The sequence below is a fragment of the Talpa europaea genome (assembly GCF_964194135.1).
Source record: "Talpa europaea genome assembly, chromosome: 8".
Lineage (NCBI taxonomy): Eukaryota > Metazoa > Chordata > Mammalia > Eulipotyphla > Talpidae > Talpa > Talpa europaea.
Window position 1 is genome coordinate 57653262 of NC_140075.1, and position 25239 is coordinate 57678500.

Sequence of the window (25239 nt, forward strand, 5' to 3'; positions counted from 1 at the left end):
TCCAGTGTCAAACATGGATCCTTAAGAGCCCTTGTCCAGGATGTTGTACAGGACATTGTAGAATTGAGTGGGCAGTCCTACTTTGTCCCTTCAAATTCAAAATTTTAATCTCTTATGTTTGTGATTTAAAACTTTGGGGCAGAAGAGAAGATAAATAAAGGAATAATTGGGCTTTTCAACACGCTAACTTTTCCTCAAAGATCCTGTCACGGTCACTCTTTCTCCTACCCTTAAAACCCATTTTAGGTTACAAGGGATGTTACTAGTGAGAATGTATTCTGTGAGTGTACTATTTAAGACCACTGTTATAACATTTGCATTGTTGTTGTTGTTTTGTTGTTGTTACTAATTAGGCTGACTGAAAAGGAAGATAATAGTCTTTTCAACTCTTTGAGTTTTAATTATGAGCTTTTCAAAATGGTATAAATCTTAGTGAAGTAGTCTCTAATATTCCTTTTTAAACAGTTTAGATTATTCACAGTTTTAATTTCTTCATATAGTCAACTTAGAAAATTCTTCTAACAGGGAAACTGAGAGATTATCTTTATAATTATTCTTTGAGTTAATTCATCCAGAGTATCAATTTCTAAAGATACTATGTTCCTAACATATTGAAAACATGTATTTATTATATACTTCTGTAAAAATGTGTGAAAGTCTCAAATAAGTAAGTCTTGTAATTTAAAAAATTGCTTGTATTATGAATATGTAATATGAATTTTTATTTTCATTAATACTTAATTTCTTTTCTCTTTCAAAGTGCAACCTGAATTCCTGAAGCAACCTACTAATATATATGCTCACGAATCCATGGATATTGTATTTGAATGTGAAGTGACTGGGAAACCAACTCCAACTGTGAAGTGGGTCAAGAATGGGGATATGGTTATCCCAAGTGATTACTTTAAGATTGTAGTAAGTATTTTTCAAAGGACACTTACCTCTGAGATCTTTAAATGTAATCACCAAGAATTTAGTCATTTACATATTTATATATTGCAGATAAAGATAGAAAAGTTCGCACAAAATGTAATCTCTTCATTGATGAAGAGAAAACTAAACCCAGAAATATTTTGATAACTTATATAAATCACATAGCAAACCAGTGACTGAACTAAGCCTGAAGTCCAGATCGCCTGACCAGCAATCTAGTACTCCTGCTTACACACAATGGCATCTTTAAACATAGCTGCCATCGTTTTCTGGGCAATGATTACCCCTCGTGTGTTTGTACACATGTGCATGCCATGTACCAATTTTTCTTCATAGCTCTCTATTTAAGGGACCACAAATTTGTCCCTCATGTATAAATACCCATTCCCTTCAAGGTAAGTATAACCCAGTGCTGGACAATTGTTGTGACAGTAGATACAAAGATTTTTTTAAAAAGTAAATACAAAAGTAAATGATTAATTTTAAATATATTTAAAAATACTTAACCATTATTGCTTTTTACTTTACATATAGTAGATGGTTTAGTAAATATTATCTACTACTACTTATATCATTATCTAACATCTTAGTAATAGTAATTGAATTATGTAGGCTTTAGTACTAGGGATTAATGGTATATTTTAAGATAACATACATGACCTTCATAAACAATCAGAGTCAGTAATTATGTTTGTTGAATGTCTCCTTTCAAATTCTCATGTAAGTATTTCACTCATGCTAGGAATATATTTTCTATTTTTTAAATACATATTCATGTTAGAAAAAATGATTTGCAAATATTTAATCTTATTAAAATTACTTTTATGGCTAAATTATCAGTTTCACTTCATTGGTGTTTTCATAGTTCTTCTGATTTTTAAATTATATTATATTATATCTAACAATAAAGATAGTTGACATTAATATAGTACTTTTTAGTTTAAGGAAAGCTGGTATATATGTGGCCTCATTTGATTTATTATAATCTAATCTACTAAAATATTAATGTTAAAAATAATCTTAAGAAAATGTCTAGAATTCACAAATCAGACTTTCACTTCAGTCACATGGTGTTGTATGGCAGACATTATTCCAAATAAAGCAGTTAAGTTTGCAAACATTGTGGGTATGACTTTCCATTTCAGTTAAGTTCTTTGTTTATGTCATTCTCTTAAGTTCTTGTCAATGACACTGTTTCCTGTTCTGGTCAAGTCAATACCTTGTCAAAACTATAATGTAAAATTGAGTTAGCAGGTAGATGGTGAAGTAATACTATTCAGTGATTTATTCACACAATTTTACTTGTTTTTCTTTCCCAGACAGAACATACCTTGAGATTTTCAACTAGTCAGCATTTGAATTATAAAATTTTATTTATATTTTTCTTCCTTAGAAGGAACATAATCTTCAAGTTTTGGGTCTGGTGAAATCAGATGAAGGGTTCTATCAGTGCATTGCTGAGAATGATGTTGGAAATGCACAAGCTGGAGCCCAACTGATAATTCTTGAACATGGTAAGAGGGACTGAAATGTCAAGATGAAAGAGACTGTGTGTGTGAGAATTAGTATCTATCACTTCAGTATATCTCATAACTAATGATCTATTAGTAAAGGCCAATATATGACATAACTGTGAGGAAAAAATAGCATTCTAAATCATTTCATTTGCATAAAGTGATCTAGAAACAATTTAGATAATGTTGAAAATTGGTATTAAGAAAAACTGACCTTCAGGATCATGCTCAGCGAAATAAGCCAGAAAGAAAAAGAAAAATACCCGATGGTCTCACTCATAGCAGGAATCTAGAAAACTTAAATAAGGGACCAGGAAAAAGAATAACTATAAGAAAGAAAATATCAAAATCAACAAACAACTATGAACAAGAGACACTCTATGGGAGTGGGGGGCGGGGAAAGGAGGGATTGGGGTAAAAATAAGGGGGTTGTAATTGTATGGGGAATATAAAAACAAAATTTAAATTAAAAAAAGAAAAACTGACCTTCATAAACAACATTTATAGCCTTACACAATTGAATTTTTTTTTTAGATTTCAATCATTAACCTCACAAATATATTTCTACCTTATTTAGTTTGCATAGAAATTTTCAGTCTTTCAAAAATAAAATTAACTTGCCTTTTCTAGTTATCATCAAAAATACGTTTATTACAAATTCATATAACTTTGAAAATTCAAAAATTGGGAAGAACCTTGTGTCAGTCAGGGTCAGTCCAGGGGAAAATCACACAGCAATTTGAACAGAAACAAAACAGTTAAATACACTTTAATATAAAGAATTATTAAATTGGAGGGCATTTGATTAACTAAAATATATAAGATTTTTGTATGCTATTTTTAAAAAATACGCTTGAGAGTACTATTATAAAAATGCAAAATTGAACTTTTTCTTCCTATATTTGTCTGCCATTATACTTTCCCTATTCATTAAAAAGACTTAGTGAGGCATACCACTTTTCTATCTTGGCAAAATACCTCAGTTTGATTACCAAATAAGGCACTAACAGAACTAAAGTGAAGTAAATAGGTTTATTTCTTTTTAGTAGTGACAGTGATTTTCATTAGTAAACTTTGTGACTCTCTTGAGGTTTTTTTCCTGGCAATCAATAAAGGAACTTAGGTATATTTGTGTTTGGGGTTACCAGTGTAGGTTTCAATAGTCGGCTATGTTTGGCTGTCCCTAAACTCATCCTCATTTTAAAATGCTTGATGCCAAAATAATGATACTCATGGATGTGTGTTCATAAATTTTTGAGGCAACTTTTCAAAAACAGACAATGTTTTTGGGCTGGCAGATATTTTATTGAGCTTGTCATGGAAGCATTAAGGATGTACAGGTTATAGGAAGGAAGGTAGGTTCCATGCTACCAATTTTGCTTTCCATTTTACTGTTTTATTTAAATTTGCAAGGTATATGGGGAGATAAAACAGAGAGAACATAATTTATAAAGTATGATCTCTGCCTTTCTGGAGTTTATAGTATTTTAAAGGGTGTTAAGAGTTGTATACGACTTTAATACCAGTCCATAGTAAGTATTATTTTTATAGTACAAATAAAGCAGTATATAATGCAGACAAGAATAATTTTGTTTATTATTAGGGAGGTTTATTCATGAAGAGTGTCCTCTTTGTAATAGGCCTCAAATAATAGGATTTCTACATGTTAAACTGAGGACCTCGGTCATTATGGAAATAGGATCACTAGAGTACCTGTTTTTTAGGAAGGTGAATTATAAAGGCAGAAAAGGATACAATTGATAATGACCTTGATTATAAATAGTCAAAATAACAGTGTAGTAAGGCAGTCTGATAATGCAACTTTTATTAGAAGAAGGAAGGCACTATTTCGAGGTTATTTGGGCAACTAAGAGGGGATGCTTTACAAAAATAGAAAAGTGTTGTGAATTGAAGTGGAAGTGGACTGTAAATTTAAGCAATGTAAATTTAATGTAAATTTAAGCAAAAACAAAAGAAATATACTTTAATATAAAGAATTTTTAAATTGAAGGGAATTGGAATAACAAAGGGTTAGTTAGAAAAAAGTGAGGCAAAATATAATGAATATAAGAATGAATATAAGAAGAAGAATGAATATAATGAATAGAAGAATATAAGAATCAGATATAAAGAGCAACCATACTGCTAGGACTAAGTGACAGTGTTCAGGACTAGGTCCCCTGAGGACTGAAATTCACACCTTGTTGGTGAGGAGGGTGTGGTCATCATTCACTAGATAACAGAGAAGTTGCTGTGCTACTGTGCAGTGCTGTCAAAACTTGCTTAAAAGTCACTGTCAGTATGCTGGTCAGAGCTCTTCACAGGGAGGTGTCGCTCCAAAGCATTCTACAGACCCTTGAGGAGAGGTAGTATTATAAATGACTGAAACTTAAAGAACCTTCACAAAGAAACAAAACAGGCTATAATGATTTAATATATATATACATATATACTGCATACATATATACACATGTACATACATATATGTATAATTATCTTCTCTTATATCTTTTTTTTTTTTTTTTGTGGGACTCTTGCCGGCGGCCGGGGAACGAACCGGCGCTGCAGAGGCTGCAGGCAGCCTCACAGCCCAGTGCTCAACCGCTGCGTCACCAGGGGAGGCCCATCTTCTCTTATTTCTAATAAATGAAGAGATAATTGATTGTCTAAAGAGGGGCCTACAAACTTTTCCTGTAAAGGACTAAATAGTAAATATTTTATTTATCCTTTGTGGGCCAAATACTTTCTTGCAACAACTGTTTAGTTCTGCCATTGTAGCATGATATCTGCCATGTAAATCAAACAGCCAGCACTGTTTCAGCAAAACTTCATTTACAAAAACAGATGGCAAGTTCTAGTTTGCTGACTTTTGGTCTAAAGAAATAGAACATACAAAATTAAAATGTGTGACAAAAAAGCAGAACAAAGTATGGTAGAATTGAGATCTATTTTAAGATTCTTGCATTACTGTCAAATCACATAAAACTATTTGAAGTACTCCATAAGTTAAAGGTGGATATTATAGACCTTAGGAATCCACCATAAAATAGAAAAAGGGATTTGACTAAATAAGTGAATAATGGAAATACCCTGGAATCAGAAACTACACTCAATATAAAAGTAGTAAGAAAAAAAGAAGAAAAAGGAACATAAAATAAATAGGACAAGTTAAAAACAACTAGCAAGATGGTATATTTAAATCTTCTTTATTAATAAGTACATTAAATGTAAATGATTCTGGACTGCAAAGCTAGTCACAACACATTTACCAGGATTTAAATCATCCAAAGTATGTTTGCTGACCTCAGCATCATTAAACTGGAAATCAATAATAGATACTTGGAAAATCCTTAAATATTTGGAAATTAAACACCCTTATAATTATCCACATGTCAAAGAACAGATCACATAAGAAATGAGATACTGTTTTAAACTGAAAATGAAAAGGGAGCACATGAGTATTTTTAGAATGCAGCTAAACTAGTATTTTGAGAAAAGCTTTTACAAATCAGATCAGAAAAGAACAAATTAAAGCATTCAGAAAAAGAACATAAATAAATAAAATGGAAAATAGGCAATAAATGAAATCAAGAACTGGTTCTTTGAAAAGATCAATTAAATTGGAATATGTTTAACCAGGCTAAGAAAAACACAGATTGTCAGTATCAGGGATGAAAGGAAGAATATGATTATTGACCTACCAATTTTAGGAGGATATGAGGGAATGCTATGGACAAATTTATTTCTTGAAAAAAAGTAATAGATCTGATTTGTTGAAGAGAGGTTAAGACATCACTTTTAAGATATGTGGAGGGTGGGTTACAGCAGAACACCAGAGCAAGATGGGTCCTCTCAGATGTTTAGGAAAAAGGTTGAGGAGGAAAGTAACTCATTTTGATTTTAATCCAAGATTCGAAACCAGCCTTCTCTGTTGCAACATGTATCTAATGTTGTTTTACTAGCTTTGCTGTTGTTTTTGTGTTAGTCTTCCACACTACTGAAAGTCAGATCCCTCAACCTCTCTTCAGTAAATGTAGTTATAAGGGACCATGTATTATCTAGTCTTGGATCTCTGTCTTTGGAGGAAGGTTGGTCATCCAGAATTTATCACTGAACGTCTTCTTGAAGATCTCCATAGACATCATCTCTAGTGAAATTTTCATACGGTTTTTGCTATGTGTTTTCTACTTATAGTCAAAACTTTCATCCTTGTTTATACCTTAAGCCATCACTGTTTTCTGAAGATTTACACCTCAATATCTAGAGAGCACATACTCCCTTATTGTGTTTTTTCCTTCACATCAATTCCAGTGAAGTACCTGTTCTGCTGATTTTTTAAAAACTTGTCTTTAATCTCAGTCTAATGCACTTCATTTGAAAAATAGATGGTTTAAATAAAAGAAGCTGGAAAAAGAAACTTAAGAGCAGAAATGTTACAGGGCAGGGAGAGGGGCACCCCAGAAGCCCACTGTAAATAGGTTCTGCCATCCTCCACATTAAGACAAAATGTATAAGACCTTTAATGGAAAGGAACTTTAATACAATTAGTGAACAATACAGAAAAGACAAAGAATATGGTTTCTAAGTCAAGCACCCAGTTTACCTGTCCCCTCATAGGTAAAAGTCCATCCAGACGGGATTGGCCCAGAGCAAGACTTGAAAGCCTGCCACAAGTCTAAAGCACCTTCTGGTGGGGACCCATAGAAAAGGGTCAGAAACAGCCAGACAAGTCTGGGAGGAAAAGAGCAAAGTCAAAATCAAGATAAAAGCTGCCATTGTTTACCTCCCCACGGGTCTTTCACCCACATCTGTTTCACCCAGCCCAGGACCAAAAGGCAAATGTCTGTTTGCTCCATGAGCCTCTTCCAGGTCTCCTTCTTGCAATCCATCCTGCTTCCTTCCTTCCCCATTCTCCTTTCCAGCTTCTTCTCCCTGCTCAGCTCAATTCTCCTTTTGGGTAGGGCAGGGAACCTGGAACCTCCCCTCATCCTGGGCACCACCCTGTTACAGAAATAGCATTTTAAAATTTCTGAGTGTATGATAAAGTTTAATCATGAACCAGTGTGTATAGAAAGGATAATACATTACATGAACACAGATTACTTGGTGATTTGAAAAGAAAATTATTCACCTTCTAAAATATGTAAAATCTGGAGAGTTAAAATTTATTGAATTCATAAAAAGGTTGAAAGATGATGGAATAGTGTTACCATCTGCTTTTACATATAAAATAGAGTACAGATGAAAATCTTGGTATTTTAGGATATAAAAATTTACATCATCTGTGTATGAGAAATACTTTAACTAAATTTAGGAGACAAACTGGAATAATGTCACAAAAATTACAGAAATTTAATATTCTAAATACAACAGGAATACAAATATATGTGACAAAATGACACACATAGCATGCAATTCACTATAGAATAAAGATAGATCTTCTAATCAATACAAAGTAAATCAAAATCAACAAGCAATTATAAACCAGAGACACACTACTGGGGTGGAGGGTGGAGGGAGGGGCAGAGAGAGGAAGGACTAGACTCAAAATAAAGGGGGGGTCTTTGAAAATGCATACATTGTGCAAAGATGAAAAATGATGTAAGAATTATATAAAATAAAATATTTTTAAAAATCTTAATGAGATTTCAGTTTTTTATATCTTTAATGGCACTATTTTGTAATGATGGGGTATGGTGTGATTAGATTCATGTCTTTGAAAATGTAAATTGTTACATCATTTACTAAAGTCATTTTAACAATTATGTCTTAAAAATTACTGACTCACCCCATTAATTGTTCTTTTAGAATTTTTTCCTAGGGAGGTTTCAGAGATTTGGACAAAGGCTATTAATATCAACGTTAGTAACTTCAAAAGAAAAAGATAGTAGTAATTATAATAGGAAATGATTAAATGTCCTAAATTAGAGGAAATAATGAAAATATAGTACCACCTTATGATGGATGTTATTTGTCCATTAAAAACTATGCCTTTGAACAGTCTTTAATGATATCGGGAAAAACTCAGGATATAGTGTGAATTTGAAAATTAAAATACAAAAATTGTACATGCCAGTTAATCTGAATTTAGTTTAACAAATTAAACATATACATTTAGAAATTCCCATGTCTTTGGGTAGTGATAGTTTCTCAGTTTTCTAAAATAGCCATATATTCTGTAATCATTAATAGTTTTTCTTTTTTAAAAATTAATATTTAAGCCATTTTTCAATCAATGCTGAAATTTAGAAAAGATTCCAAGCACAATTTTGAGGACTTTCTGCCAGAAATGTACAAGTTAAAAGTGAGAAACAGTTGCCTTCACAAGAGTGTTGGGTTGTGTTGCAAGAAATAAATTGAGTATCGTTGGGTAGAATTCACTGATACCCTTTGATTTGGTACAAGGATTAGAGGCTTGAGCACCTGAAGGAGGAAGGATAGAAAATGGCTCACCTTGGGACTCTTTTCCTATGTGTTCATTAGCATTACAAATTTCAAAGAGTAAAATAGAATGTGTATATAACATTCTCCAAATCTATTTAACCATGGAACTCGCTCTTTTTTTTTAAGTAGATCCATTAATTTTTAAAAGGCATAGTTTGGGAAGCATTAATGTAAGGATTTCCAAAGGTGGACAAGAGTAATGTCGGCAAAATCCAGCCAACTTCCTGTTTTTGTTAATAAAGTTTTATTGTAACACAGCCACACATTTGTTTACAGATTGGTTTGTGTCCAGTCTGTGGTTATTTTCACAATAATAGAGGTGAATAGTTTAGACAGAGACCATATGACCTGCAAAACTTTTTACGCTCTGGCGTTGTACAAGTTTTCTGAAAACAGTATTTATGTTATATATACTTTACAGCCTCAGTGTGTGATTTGAAGTAGAAATTTGTTTCACTTACAACTTTTTAAATGAAAAAAAAAAGGGGGAAGGGTAGGCAGGAAAAGGGCAGGAGAAGTCAGGAGGGTGAAGATACAAGAATAAGAAAAAAAAGTCAAACTTGAATGTGTGAATAATCAAGGGAGAACTGTTAACAGGGGAACTACAAACTACGGTTTGCTAGGAGATTTTTATGAGTAACATCCGAGAGACATTTAAGCACTTAGAGTACCATGGAGGGCCTCCCCTGGTGGCACAGTGGTTGAGCGCTGGGCTGCGAGGCTGCCCTCAGCTTCTGCAGCGCTGGTTTGATCCCGGCCGCCGGCGAGGGTCCCACGTGGCGCGCGGACCTCTCCTGCCACCCGCTGCTCCCCTCAGCAGTGTACTTCGGTCTTTCTGCCTGCTCTGCTCCCCACTCTGGCTCTGGTGAGCAGAGCCTCTCTCACGCTCCCGCGCTTTTGACTGTACCCAGTGCTTGTATACATAAATAAATAAATCTTTAAAAAAAAAAAATAGAGTACCATGGAATAAAATTTTAGTAGTAGAAGAAACTTCTTGTGATGGTACTTATCTTTATCTACCTAGTTTAAAATTAATGTTGGAAATATTTGATGGAGCTTCTTTGACAGAGTCTTATTTTTGTAGAGGGTATTTTCAGATTCCCACGAGAACTGTATGGCTATATGTACCGACCTTCAATCTGCTGACTGGTGCTTGGCCACAAGAAGGTACATTGGAGCACCCACATTAACCTATGATACAATTGAACAGCATGGTTCTAAAGTTTATTATCACCTTTGAACATTAAGTGTAATTTCATAATTATAGTTAAAAATATGCAAAACACTTATGCAACAACACTAGAAAAGAGAATTTATAGTCATACTGGGAAGTAGATTTCTTTCAAACAATTATCCTTCAGGTTTCTTGAGATGTAATTGACATTTAACACTGATTTGACAATTACATTGATGATTAGACAATTACATTGCAAAATACTTATAAAGCTAGTTTAACAGGTACTTTACCTGACATATAATTTCTATTTTGTTGTTGTTAGGGTGAGAGTATCAAAGCTCTACTGTCATAGCAGCTTTCAAGCATATAGATCAGTATGAAAACTATAGTCACCTTGCTGTACATTAGAACCCTGAGACTGACTCACTTTATGCCTGAAAGTCTGTACCCTTTGACCATCATCTCTATTCTCCTACCCCTCAGCCCCTGGCAGTCACCATCCCATGCTCTTTCTTGGAATTCAATGTCAAACTTTTTTTTTAATCAAAACACTTAAAATGCAGTTTTAATACTAAATTTATTTTCATGTATTTTTAGGAATAACAACACTTCTGCTTTTTGAAGATGTGACTAACATATTTAACTAACATTGTTTTATTTGCTACCAGTGTAAATTAATATTGCCTGTCATTTATGCTAAAATATCTTCTCTTTTTTTAATCTCTTTTTTTAATCATCTATTATTTTTAAAAGAGTATTGGCATATAAATTATTGCAGACAGGTTAAAAGTAGTAAAAATTAAGGTAAAATGTGGATTTGTCTGTCAATTTTTATTAGCTTTCCTTCCTGTCAATTTGAATTTAAAAATAGATTCCACAATTATGTAATACTGAAATGTAGAAACAAATACAATTTTTTTGTACATCCTTTCATACCAGTTCTAATGTTTGGCAGTTTTTTAGTTGCAATAATGTAAGCTAGGTTTGTGAAAAAGGAGTAATATTAGCTTGTTTTTATTAAAGGAAATTCATACTTTACTAACTCATGAAATGACTTCAAGGGTATTATGGTCATGGTAGATAAGAGTGCAGATTGACAATACATTTCTTTTTTTTTGGACAGAGACATTTGTAAAAAAAAAAAAAAAATTCCATGTAGTATCTGAGGTAAATATTGAATAATAAGAGTTTTGGAGTAAATGACTAAAGGTTTGGCATGATTAGAAGTTGGCTATGTGGCAGGAAATTATTAGTCATTAGTGGAATATTTTAAATATAAAGCACTAGGATATAGGATAGCAGGTGTTGATTTTAATCAAAGAATACTAGTCAGTTATTTTGCATTTTTAAAGCTGTAACTATAACTTCAGAAAAAGGTTTAATTTGATTGTTGCGATGAAATTTGATGAAGTCCATGTCTCGGAACTATCTAAGATTGAAAATGCACCTATTGTCAATGGATTCTACTACTTGTCTGCCATTAATTTGCTTAGTGATTGAATCACATACTGAAATTCTGTAATATTTATTTTCTATAAAATGAAGAGGTTAAATTAAGTGATTTTCTAGGTCCCTTATTGCAAATACCTTGAATGCATTTGTTTTAGAAAAACAGATGACTATAAGATGTATTTCAGAGCAGTTTTTGTTTAGACATGGAAACAAATATGCAGTTCACAGACAGGCTGGGGCATTGCCAGTTAATAATTTTTTGTTACCTGCCACAACGTGTGTAATGAAGAAATCTGTGCTCAAAATCTGAACAACTGATTTCATGTCCCAACCCCACTGTGGATGAGTTAATTAATCTCTCTGAACATCAGTTTCCTTACCTATAATATAAACTATAATCTCTGCACAGTACACTTCTGAGGGAAAAGTAGAATATATGTAAAACATGTTATAAATTGTAAATACTCTAACTTAACATAATAGTAGCTTGAAGAATGTTCAGAGGTAAAGCTACTGAATAGGAATCAGTAGTCACCTTAAACTCTGTTAAAGATAAAAGGTACCTTTGTGAAGCAAAGTTTGATAACTATTCATTTCGATCATGTTTGAAAAACAAGAAAAAATACATGACCAGATTGCAAGGCATCTGAAATAGCCTTATTAAAAGGAAATTTGCACAAATTTTAAATAAGCTTAACACATGTTCATTGTCAAGAATAAGATTGGGGGCCTCCCTGGTGGCGCAGGCGGTTGAGTGCCGTACCATGAGGCTGTCTGCAGCCTCTGCAGCGCGGGTTCAATCCCGGCCTGCTGGCTGGCGAGAGTCCCACATGGCGAGGTAGACCTCTCCTGTCTTGCCTGCTGCTCCTCTTAGCAGTGTATTTCTTCAGTTTGCCTGTTCTATGCCCTGCTCTGTCTACGGTGAATTCTCTCACCCTCCCACGCATCTGTCCTGTACCCTGGTTCTTGTATAAAAATAAATAAATCTTAAAAAAAAAAAAAGAGATTGGATAATTGACTTGTATATTATAAGTAAAGATATCTCTTAACCCTTCCCCTAATCTTACTTTCTTGAGATAGTCCTTGTTAACTAACATTTTTTGTATACTTACTCCTCAATAAATATTTTTGAGCAAAATTATACATGCTATATAAAGTTTCTATATTATGTTAAGTATGGGAATAAAAGATGAACAGCAGACATGACTCTGCCCTCATAGTGCTCATGTTCATTTAGCAGAAACAGACATTAAATAAGTTAACAAAATAGTTAACAGTTTTTATGTTTACTTAAATAAAAAGAATCATCTGAAAAGGAATTATTGAGGGTAGAGTGGGAGTTACAAGGGTCTTTCTAACATGATATTTGTGACCTAAAAGCATTAGAATAAGCCGTTGTTTGTGTGTTATGGTCATGTATATGAATATACACATTCGCTATAAACTTACTTACAGAAGTGAAATTATTTTTATGACGACATAACAGTATTTTGTGGATTTGTCAGTACGTATAGGCTTTATTTCTTTTAACTGTTCTTTATTCATTAGACTATAGTATAGTATAACTTGTTTTTGCATTCTTGGTAGCAGTATAATTTTTTTTGAAATGCAACTTAATAATTTAGAACTCATATATCCTTTCATCAAATAATCCTATTTGTAATAATTTGTAGATCTAGTTACCAAATATTTAAAGATACTTAGTTAGACTAGCGTAAATCTGCAAACGATACAACAAATAAATACATGAATACAGTGGACTATTAGGTGACATTTAAGAAATAAGGTACATATGGAAAAATATCCAGCTTATATATTTTTAAATATTTATTTATGTATGCATACAAGAACAGGAGTACAGGCCAGAGGTATAGGGGGTGAGAGGATTCACCAGAGACAGAAAGGGGAACGGAACAGGCAGGTTGACCGAAACACACTGCTGAGGGGGGCAGCAGGTGAGACAGGAGAGGTCTGCTGTGCCAATTGGGTAGCTCCCTGACCAGGGATCGAACTCGTGCTGCAGTGGCTGCAGGCAGCCTCATAGGTTGCATCTTAAGCCCCTATGCCACGAGGGAGGCCCAACTTATTAATAAAGCAAGTTTCAAAGAAATATGTGTCATCTGATTAGCTTTGTGTGAAAGGTGAAAGGGCTATAGTTGTATTATGCCTGTATGTATAAGAAAGTTCTATAAATCTTCATTGATGTATTTATGGTGCTATAACTGAGGAATGGGATTGGACAAATCTAAAGATGAGGAGGAGAGGACAATGTATTGTAAATTTTTGAAAAGCCAAATAAAAAAAATTACTGGAAATTAGATTTGAAATAGTTCAATCAGGTTTATACATAGTGAGTTTTACTTCACTCAGGGTAATTTATAACTTTTTGAGTTTATTTCTTGAGACAAAATGCTGTGAGGAAAAAAATAGGTTGTTAACCATCTTCAACTGTTGGCCATTTATTATAGTATTTCTTTTTCCTTGGACATAAGTTGTTTCTCATAAATACTAAGATAATTAAGTATAGTTTGTAAATATTAAAATCAATTTTTTTGTTAACGGAGTTTTCTACTGAGTACACATACTCTGTGAATATATTTATATTTACCTGAGACCTTACTGTCTAGGCCGTCAGGAGAGATGACATAAAATCATAGAGACTTTAGCTAAAATAGCTTAGAGATGTGAGTATCCAGCCCAACTAGCTGGGGACTCAGGTAAGTGACTTTTTTTTTATCACATGGATAGCATCAAAGTCAGGACTGATACATAGGTTTTCACTTTCAGAATTCATTGTACCAATTTACTAAGTTTAATGTTTTCAAAACAAAGATCATTTATGTTCCTCTTAATCTCAGGTTAAGTTTTTAAATCTGTGTGGTTATACTTATTGACAAGACTGATCAGGTATATCATTTTGCAAGGATAACCATGCATCTTGTGTGCCTGAGACAGTCCTAGTTTGTTGCCCCAGCATAATTGTTGAAAATTCCTTCTTGCACCCTTAGAGGTATCTAGCTGTGAACAATATATTCCACAGAAACTATTTATTGCCAATTTATTAAATCTGAAATATTCTAACAGTACTGGGGTATAGGTTTTAGATTATGAATCTAAATAATTGCAGTGTAAGCTGCGCTAAATGCTAAATTGCCACTGTAATTCCAAATGGGGAGAACTGATTTCTGCTAGGTTTGACAGCAAAGGAAGTCAGACACTTGCATTGGAGCTGAACCTATAAAGTGAATGGGATTATATATTGGTCAGGTTTTACAGACATGAAAAAGGATGACATTTCAGGTATGCAAGTAAGAAAGTTCAAGTGCAAAGTATTTGAGAAAGCAAGCAGCTCTATTTAACAGTGTTCAGAAAAGTACAAATTCAGGAATATACATTCTGGCCGTATGTGTAGACCAGTTTATTTAATACCAAGTCACAAGGTTGGAATTTGTTGAATAGCTAGAAAATCTCACAGTTTTCAGATACATGAAGAAACAACACTTGATTAGGATTAGATATTGGTGATGTGTTGCATGGGTTTAAAGAGGAAATAAATAATGAATTTATGATAGTGATTAGGAGCATTATGCACCAAATCAGATATCATTTTAAGACACCCTTATCCCCCCAACTAGGTGGTGACAGTAGGTATAAAAGTTTTTTTAGCCCTCAGTGGCTCATACATATTAATTGTTATCAATATATAGCTGCTCAGAAGATAAGATAAATATTTTGATATTTAACGTACTGGAAAGAAGTAGGTTGGAGCTTTACAATTAATATATGTAGAATGATATTCTGTATTAGTCTACAGTTACAATCTTAGTGTCCTTAGGTTAAGAAAGTTTGTCCCCATTATTGTTGTGCTATAATGAATGTTCTGTTTTTAGAAAAGTTTGGAGAAGTAGAAATATTAAACAATGATTTTTTGTTTAATATTTAACATATCATATTTCCCAACAGTCATGAATTTTAAGGACACACCTTTTGTGAGGTACAGATAGTGACTTACTGCCTCATTTGTAATTTTTGGTATTTAGAAGTGATACAGAAGTTCTACAAATGACCTTTCTGGACACAACGATGAATTAAGAATTATCAGAGACCATGGCTGAATTTAAATTTGATGTTAGTATTTTGTTATAAAGAATCCATTATGCGGTGCTAAAACACCAGAAGGAAGATAGTATGTCTGAATATCTTTTAATTGGTAGCTATATTTAAAAGATGCTAAATTATACAATAATGTCATACTTAGTTGGCAGAGTATCATCTGAGTTTAGAAAACATCACTGACAATCTGGCTACTTATAGACTTGATTTCTTACAGTTTCAGTGTTGGATCAGTGTGTTACTCATTTCAGTTATCCTGTTGGTGCTGAGAAAATCTTCCAATTGCTGCGTACTTTAGAGAAATTTAAAGTATGGTACAATTTTATATGCATTTTGAAAAATGTTTTCTTTAGTATTAGCATTTTAAGTGTTACTGCTATCACTTTCTAATATGAGTCTAATATTTTAGCTGTATATATTTTTTAAAAAACTATTTACCACTAGAACTTATACAGTGTCTACCAGACATTGTGGACCCCAGAAGATAAAGAGAATGTGAGAGATTATTTTAGCTGGATTTCAGTGTGATGGTGATTTTCTTCTAATTTTTAGAGTTCTTCTTTAGTTTAGACTCCTCCACATATTTGAGTAGTTCTATTTTCTTATAAAATAGTTATGTTAAAGATCTGGATTAGGTGCTACTTGAATTCTGTTACTTTTGTACACAATCTGAAGAAATAAGAACTTAGAACTTGAGCTTCTTTAAATTCTTAAATTCTTCTTTAAATTCTTTAAATTCTCAAATTCATCTTAAATTTGAATCCCAAAAAATGCTGCTGCTGTTTGTCTCTCAACTACATCTTGGAAAATTGGTTACATTTAGAATTAATGTACAACATTTAGCATACTGGAGTGATGTCAGTTTTCCCTTTTTATTGGTGTCAGTGTGTAATAAGCAGAAATACCTTTAAACATTTTATATTTCCTTTCCTTCTGGGGTGTTGCCGTCTTATTGAAGGGATTGAATTTTGATTTAGGATGAAAGGGAGAAGGCTATCTTTTCCGGGGCTCACTGCTGTGACAAGTACGTCATTAGCCTCTGGCACACCTTTTTTAATGAATGCTTTTAATGTCAGGAAAAAGTCAGATGACTTCCTTCAAATTGAAATATCTCTCCTGCACACAAGAATGAGAGGAGTATTTTGTGTTCATTTTATTTTATAACTTCCTTCAATTGTTTGTATAAGTCATTTGTTTAAGCCAGCAGTTCGCTACAGAGCTGTTTGTCAGAACACACGCATACTAAAACTCTCCAATAGAGTATGTATCTGTTACCAGATTTGGTGTTTCCTGCCTTAGTTCTTCAAAGTAGGATTTATGAAATCTGTGAGGTTATTCACATGGAACTCTTACACTCCTATGTAGTTATTTAAATAATTAAATTCATGGTTTTGGCAGACTAATTTGTAAGTTTATATTGCATTGTTTACATTGTCTTCAACAACTTTGCTAATAAACATTTCAGGTATTTGGATAACTGAATTGTTTCAGTTTTCTCACAGCCAGGAAGACTGCTACTGAATTCTTAAGCACCAATTTTAATTAGACTTCAGAACTGCTGGGAAGTCCTATTAGATTTTCCTCATCTACTCCCTTTTCCCTATGTATATTAATTAGAACTTCATGCTCTTCAAACCTATTCCCCTATACCGACCATTCATTAGCAGATGACCACATTTCTCAGTTCATTGGAATTTGAGATTCTTTTTTATGATACAGTTGATGATCAGTTTTTTTTTTTGTGATAAATCCTTGAGTTTTTTGTTTCCTACATTGTACAATTTATAAGTAATCTAATAGATCAAGCTTGTTAATTGTGTTTGTAAAATCCTGTAGAGACTAACCTAATTTTTGTCTATTCAATCTGCCAATTTCTAAGAAAATGTATTTCTGAGAACAGTATGATTATAGATTTGTTCAGTTCTTTGTATTTCTAACTTATTGCTTTATATTTATTCTGAAGCTATGTTCTGAATGCATTCAGAATCATGACTTATGTTCCTGGTAGATTACTGTTTCATCAGATTTAAGACGTTGAATAATAATATGCATCCTGATTTCAGAGGTATTAAAATGTGAAAACATGCATAAAACATGGTACTTATTTTATCAGTAGGAAACATTCCTTTTGTTCTGATTGATTTTTGTTGTCTTCAGTTATGTTTTGACTATTATTGGCATTACTCTACCTGCTTTCTTTTTAGTAGCCCTGACTGATCTATATTTTCTATTTTTTTATTTATTCTTTTTATACTCATACTCTGAGTCCTGCCGACCCATCTTACTATGTTTATCAAATGGTCAACTTTAAGACTAGCCTGTATATTTAGTCATAGTTTTTTCTTTTTTTATATATAAATTTTATTTTTATATTCCCCATACAATTGCAACCCCCTTATTTTGACCCCAATCCTTCCCCTCTCCGCCCCCCACTCCCCATAGAATGTCTCTGGTTCATAGTTGTTTGTTGATTTTGATTTTCACTTTCTTATAGTTATTCATTTTCCTGGTCCCTTATTTAAGTTTTCTAGAACCTGCTATGTGTGAGACCATCTGGTATTTTTCTTTTTCTTTCTGGCTTATTTCGCTGAGCATGATCCCTTCCAGCTCCATCCATGTTGCAGCAAATTGCATGTGTTTATCTTTTTTGAATGCTGAGTAATATTCCATGGTGTATATGTACTACATCTTCTTGATCCAGTCATCTATTTTTGGGCATTTGGGTTGTTTCCAAAGCTTAGCTATTGTAAACAGTGCTGCTATAAACATAGGGGTACAGGTGCTCTTTGGAATTGATGTTTCTGTGTCCTTTGGGTAAATACCTAGGAGTGGAATTGCTGGATCATATGGAAGCTCTATGTTTAGTAGGTCAAGAAATCTCCACACAGCTCTCCATAGTGGTTGGACCAGTTTGCACTCCCACCAACAGTGCAGGATAGTGCCTTTTTCTCCACAACCTCGCCAACATTTGTTGTTGCTAGTTTTTTTTAATATGTGCCGTTCTCACTGGTTTAAGATGGTATCTCATGGTAGTTTTGCTTTGCATTTCCCTGATTACAAGTGATGTTGAACATTTTTTCATATGCCTGGTGGCCATTTGCATTTCCTCTTCAGAGAAGTTTCTTTTTAGCTCTTCTGCCCATTTTTTGACAGGATTATTTTCTTCGTTTTTGTTGAGTCTCATCAGCTCTTTGTAGATTTTTGTGATGAGTCCTTTATCATTAGTGTTGTGTGCAAAAATGTTTTCCCAGTTGGTGGGGTTTCTCTTTGTTTTGGTTATTGTCTCTTTTGCTGTGCAGAAGCTCTTTAATTTGATGTAGTCCCAGCTGTTGATCTTTGCCTTCACTATCACTGCTTTGGGTGATGTGTCTGTAAAGATGTCTTTGATGTGCATATCACGTAGTGTTTTGCCTATATTTTCTTCTATGTATTTTATGGTTTCAGGTCTTATGTCTCGTTCTTTAATCCATTTTGAGTTGGTTTTTTGTGTATGGTGTGAGCAAACTTTTTTCGCTCCAATGCATATTCTTTGCTCCTTTGTCAAAGATTAGTTGACCATAAATCTGTGGGTTTTTTCTGGATTTTCTATTTGATTCCATTGGTCTGTGTGTCTGTTCTTGTTCCAATACCATGCAGGTTTGATGAGTATGGCTTTGTAGTATAGTTTGAAGTCTGGGCGTGTGATGCCTCCATTCCCTTCTTTTTTTTTTTTTTCAGGAGAGCATTGGCTATTTGGGGTTTTTGGTGATTACATATGAATTTCATCAATAATTGTTCTATTTCTTTGAAGAATGACATTGAAATTTTTATTGGAATAGCATTGAATCTGTATATTGCTTTTGGTAGGATGGCTATTTTAATAATGTTTATTCTTCTAATCCATGAGCAGGGGATGTCTTTCCATTTCTTTATATCTTCTATTTCTTTTAACAGTGTTTTATAGTTTTCTTGTATAGGTCCTTTACCTCTTTTGTTAGATTTATTCCCAAGTATTTGATTTTTTTTTTGTTTCAGTAATAAAAGGGATTTTTTTTTTATTTCTTCTTCAGATTTATTGTTTGTGTATAGGAAGGCTACTGACTTTTGCGTGTTGATTTTGTATCCTGCCACTTTACTGAACTCATTGATGAGTTGAATTAGTTTTTCTGTGGAGTTTTTGGGGTTCTCTATGTATATTATCATATCATCTGCAAATAGTGATAGTTTGACTTCTTTTCCTATTTGGATTCCTTGGATGTCTTTCTCTTGTCTTATTGCTCTGGCTAGGACTTCCAGTATTATACTGAAAAGCAGTGGTGAGAGTGGACATCCTTGTCTTGTTCCAGATCTTAATGGAAATGCTTTCAGCTTTTCACCATTGAGAATGATACTGGCTGTTGGCTTGTTATATATGGCCTTTATGATGTTGAGGTATGTTCCTTGTATCCCAAGAATTTCAAGGGCTTTTATCATGAATGGGTGTTGTACTTTGTCGAAAGCTTTCTCAGCATCTATTGATATTATCATATGGTTTTTATATTTTTGTTGATTCCTCTGTCATATCTGATTTTAGTAATTTGTGGCTTATTTTTTCTTTTTTGATGCACCTAGCTAGAGGTTTATCAATTTATTGATATTTTCATGTAATCAATGTCAGTCTTATTCTGCCACTCCCCTATTTTTGTTTTCAATGATTGCAGCCTAGTTTTTATTTATTTTCTTACTTTAGGCTTAATGTGTTCCTTTGGTTTCCTAAGGTAGAAACATTGGTTATTTTTTTCTTTTCTAATATGTGTATTAATGCTGTAAATTTCCCTTTAAACATCTCTCTTGTTGCATTCCACAGATTTGGATAAGTTTTGTTTTCACTTTCATTCAATTCAAAGTGTTTTCTCATTCTCTGTGATAACCTCTTTGACCCATGTATTACTTAGGTGTGTATTTCCAAATATTTCAGAGTTTTTCATTTATATTCATTAGTTATTTCTTGTTTAACTCTCCTGTAGTCTGAGAACATACTTTGAACGATTTCTGTTCTTTTCAATTTGTTAAAATATGTTTCATAGTTAGGGCATTATATCTCTAGTGAATTTCCATGTAAGTTTAAGAAGAGTGTCCAGTCTGCTATTGTTGAATAGAATCTGTTATGTGTCAGTAGATTGATAATGCTATCAGGTCATCTCCAGCCTTACTAATTTTTTCTTCTACTTGATTTATGATTTACTGACAGAAGGGTGTTTGGCTCTATAATTATTTTTTTTAAAGGTTTATTTATTTATTTATACAAGCACTGGGTACAGTCAGAAGCATGGGAGGGTGAGAGAATTCACCAGAGCCAGAGCGGGGAGCAGAGCAGGCAGAAGGACCAAAGCACACTGCTGAGGGGAGCAGCGGGCGGCAGGAGAGGTCTGCGCGCCATGCGGGACCCTCCTCCGGTGGCCGGGGAGCAGCCGGGAATCGAACTGGCTCTGCAGAGGCTGCGGGCAGCTTTGCAACCGAGCGCTCAACAGCTGAGCCACCAGGGAGGCTCTTGGCTCTATAATTATAATGGTGAATTTACCTATTTCTCCTCGCAGTTTGCCTCCTGTATTTAGGTACTCTTTTTGAGTAGGATTGTTATGTCATCTTGGTGAATTGACAGTGTAAACATTATGCTATGCTCCTCTTTGTTGCCAGTAATCTTCCTTGTTCCAGAGTCTTCTTTGTCTGAAATTAATATACAGTTGGACTTCTGTATCCATTTGCTCTGAATCCACAATCAACTGTGGATTGAAGACACCAGCTATGTAATCATGCCTACAGTTGTTGCACATGGACAGACTTCCCCTCCTCAGTCTCTATATAGGACAGTGTGACAAGTATTTACATAGTATTTACATTGTATTAATAACTATGTTAAGTAATCTAATTGTGATGTACACTTTATAGCAATATTCCAAATTCATCCTTCCCATTCCTTATGTATTGTAACTGCTCATTTCACTTATCCACATGCTAAAATCACTCAGTACATTATTACTGTTATTGTTGTAAACAAATACTTTTTCGATCAACTAAGATTTTAAAAAGATTTTGTCTCACGTTCATTTTTTTCCCCTCTCAGATGCTCTCCCCTTATGTAGATTCAAGTTTCTTGGCCTATGTCATTTTTCTTCGGCTTTAAGAACTTCTTTTGAAATTTCTTTCAGGGCAGGTCATCTGGTGATGAGTTCCATCAGTTTTTGTTTGTCTGAGAAAGTCTTTCTTTCTCTTTCACTTTTGAAGGATAATTTTGCTGGATATAGAATTAAAGATTGATGGTTATTTTTTTCTTTCAAGATTCACTCTCTTCTTCCTTACATGATTTTTGACAAGAAGTCTGTTGTAATTCTTACTGTTCCTCTCCAGGTAAGGTGATATTTCTCCTCTCACTTCTTTCAAGAATTTCTCTTTGTCTTTAGTTTCAGCAATTTGAATATATGTTTACACATGAATCTTTAAAATATGTATTTCATTTGGTGTTCTCTGAGCCCCCTGTGTTCGTTTGGTGTTTGTCATTAATTTTTGGGAAATTCTCAGTCATTATTATTTCACCTATTTCTTCTCCTCCATTCTCTTTCTTTTCCTTTTAGTATTTAAATGTTATACCTTTTGATTTTGTCCAACAGTTTGTGGATATTCTGGGGTTTTTAGTCTTTTTTTCCCTTCCTCATATCATTTCATTTTGGGAAGTTTCTGTTGACCAATCTTCAGGTTGGCCATGTTAAGTATATTGATGAGACTTTCCTCAGTGATGTTAAGTATATTGATGAGACTTTTCTGCTGTTGTATTTTTTTATTTGTAATGTTTCCTTTTGATTTTTTTTAAAGAGTTCTGACTCTCTGTTACTCATCTGTTCTTGCATGTTACCCACTTTGTTCACTAGAGCCCATATTGTATTCATAATTTCAAATTCCAAATCTGGTAATTCCAGTTACTGTGGTTTGTCCGAGTGGTTGCTTTGTTTCTCCAGTCTTTTGTTTTTTCCTTGCTTTTTGATGCCTTACAATTTCTGGTTGAAAGTTGGGCACCTTGTTTCAGGTAGTAGGAACTGAAGTCATTAAACCTTTAGTGTGAGGATTTTAACTAACTAGGAGTTAGGTTGTGTTTAATGTTTTTTGTAGATACCAGGGGCTTCAAATTCCTCTTATATACTTGGTTTTTTGTTCTGTACTCTTGACTTTGAAACTTTCCTATATACTATTCCTCAGAGAGTTTCTTGCAGTTTTTTCACATGTAATAAATACCCTTTTGGTCACTGAGCACTATTTGTGTGGTATTAAGATAGGGATGAAGAGGAGCACCATTTCGTAATCTTTGATTAAGTTGGGCCTGTGTATCATTCTGTAACTTTAACAGTGTTTGTACAGTGGTGGTTTTTTTCTCCCTGCTCTCTACTCCTTTCCCTGTATATAGTGTTTCCAGTCTATTTCCTTGAAGCCCTGTCCCCTGTTGTTGTATTTCTGCCCACTACCCCATAGATATGGCTGGAAAGCTAGAAGACAACTTTCCTCAGCTGGTACACAGGTTTCAGAATTGCCTTCTAGCAAAGTCTTTTCCTCTGAAGCATGTACTTTTGTTATAGAGAAGGGACTGGGAATGTTTCACGGTAGTTACTCTTCTCCTCCCTATGCAGGAGATTGGAGGAGATCTTTTTTTGGATCCTAAAGGTGAGAATCTGCTGGAGTTCCTAGAGGGAAAACCCACAAAAATATAGGATCATCCTTAAGACTGGCCCTGAGGAATCTCTTATTCTAGTCCACACTCAACCTTTTATCAGTTCTTCAAAAATTACCATTTTAAGTGTTCCTTCCAATTTATAGCTGTGATTTCTGCTTCATATAAGCAGATCTTGATTGTTGTATCTGTCTGTATGTACCCAGCCCTCCAGATTTTGAGGTAGCAGTTATCCTGGTACTTAGAGTTTTCTGATGAGTCCAAGAAAAGTCATTCATTTTCAGTTTGTCCAGCTATTTTTGTTTTTGTTGTAAGCACAGGAATTATGGTTTTTCTAATTCTTTACATGCCAGAACTGAAACTGGACAGCTCCCTGGCTATATTTTTCATTACTAGTATCTCTAAAAACTTTTTAATGTCACATTCTTGTTTTGAGATACCCAAACCCTTAACATTTTTTAAAGTTTTCTCCTGTATTTTTTGATCTCTAGATTATTATTTCTCCTGTTGAGTTTTGTACCTGTCTTTACTGTTTTAATTCCATGCTGTAGCTTTGTATACATATATATCCTCACCCCTGCTTATCTGTTGTTAACATATTAAAGTCAGTTCATAAAAATATTGCCCTAAGTACTCATTAGGGAAAGAGTTCTGAAACAACGGGAAAACCAGGAGTATGTGGAAAAGAAGGGAAACAAACATGTCTGGGCCAGGTATTCCAAAGATAGTTCTTCATTTAATTAAGCATGTGTTTTCTCATGGCTAATCTGTGGAATTTGTCTGATCTTGCTCATATCAGGTAATTTGAAAACTTTTCTCTTCTCTCAGATGTTGTATAGATTTTGTGTATTCTTTTCCTTTCACCAAACCGTTTTTTTTAAGTACTTCTCAGCATTTTAATTTTAAGGATGGATATCTTTTCATATTCAAGTATTTTTCTTCTGTAATTTCAAAAGAATTTGGTTGAAAGAGATGGTAGGCATGTATAGTCTAACTTGATCCAGTTTCATTCACTTTCAATTAACAAAGTAGATTTTAATTTTTGTAAGTTAGTATTCTGTGTCAGGGAACATCTCTTTTAATCCTTACATTAACACAATAAAGTTGATGTTGTTATTTGTATGTAAGCTTAAAAAAAAATGAAGTTTAAAAACATTAAGTAACCTGCCCAGGATCACATGACTAATATGTATGTCAGAATCAGGTTATCAACCTCATGCATCTGACTGATAGACATCCACACAGGTCCTTTTAAATACTTTGCTGTGAGTGTATAGCTTCTACTCCACCAAGATTAATGGATTTCAGTTCCTCACTCACCTTGTACTTTAGCCTGTAAGTGTTTTTGCTAATAAGATGCAGTTCTCTTATACCAACACCAAATCCTGGATATCTTTCACGATCCAGTTTTAATACCACCTCAACTGCAATGCTCTTGGCAATCTTCCAGCAGAAATCCCTTTTTTAACCTCATTTCACATTTATTTCCTTTCTAGCATTGTCTGTTTACTATTTTATATAAATGTAGTCATTAAATAAATACAATTTCTTCCCTACTAAAAGGACTTATTCCTTTTATCATGTAATTTTATAATTCCTAGCATTGCTTGATCTGTTACCATTTTAATAAATGTTAATAAATATAATGTGTATTTATTCAGTTTATTTTTGTCTTTAATTTATAAATATAACCTTTTGAATTAATTGCTACATCAGGGTTGCCGACTTGTAAATATTTGAGTAAATTTTATTTAAATATGCGTAAGGATCTTGAGTTTATCGGTTTGAATCCCTTTGTTCGAATTAATATGAACCCCCGCAGGAATGGCAAATAGTTTTAGAATTAATTAGATAGAGGCTCCTCATACTGGCATCAATAAAGGTGTCTGAATTTGCATGAAAATTTCAAGGAGATTCAGAATATTTTGGAG

General features: G+C 33.7%; 1 protein-coding gene across 1 annotated transcript in view; it reads left to right on the plus strand.

Moving 5' to 3' along the window:
• The window catches only part of NEO1 (neogenin 1), a gene marked incomplete at both ends in the record, with an annotated part of 179080 nt that overhangs the window by 97359 nt on the left and 56482 nt on the right, over positions 1-25239 (plus strand). The window contains 2 exons of the mRNA XM_084240180.1: positions 761-915; positions 2327-2447. Coding sequence (XP_084096306.1) covers positions 761-915; positions 2327-2447 — 276 coding nt within the window. The remainder of the gene's footprint in view (positions 1-760; positions 916-2326; positions 2448-25239) is intronic.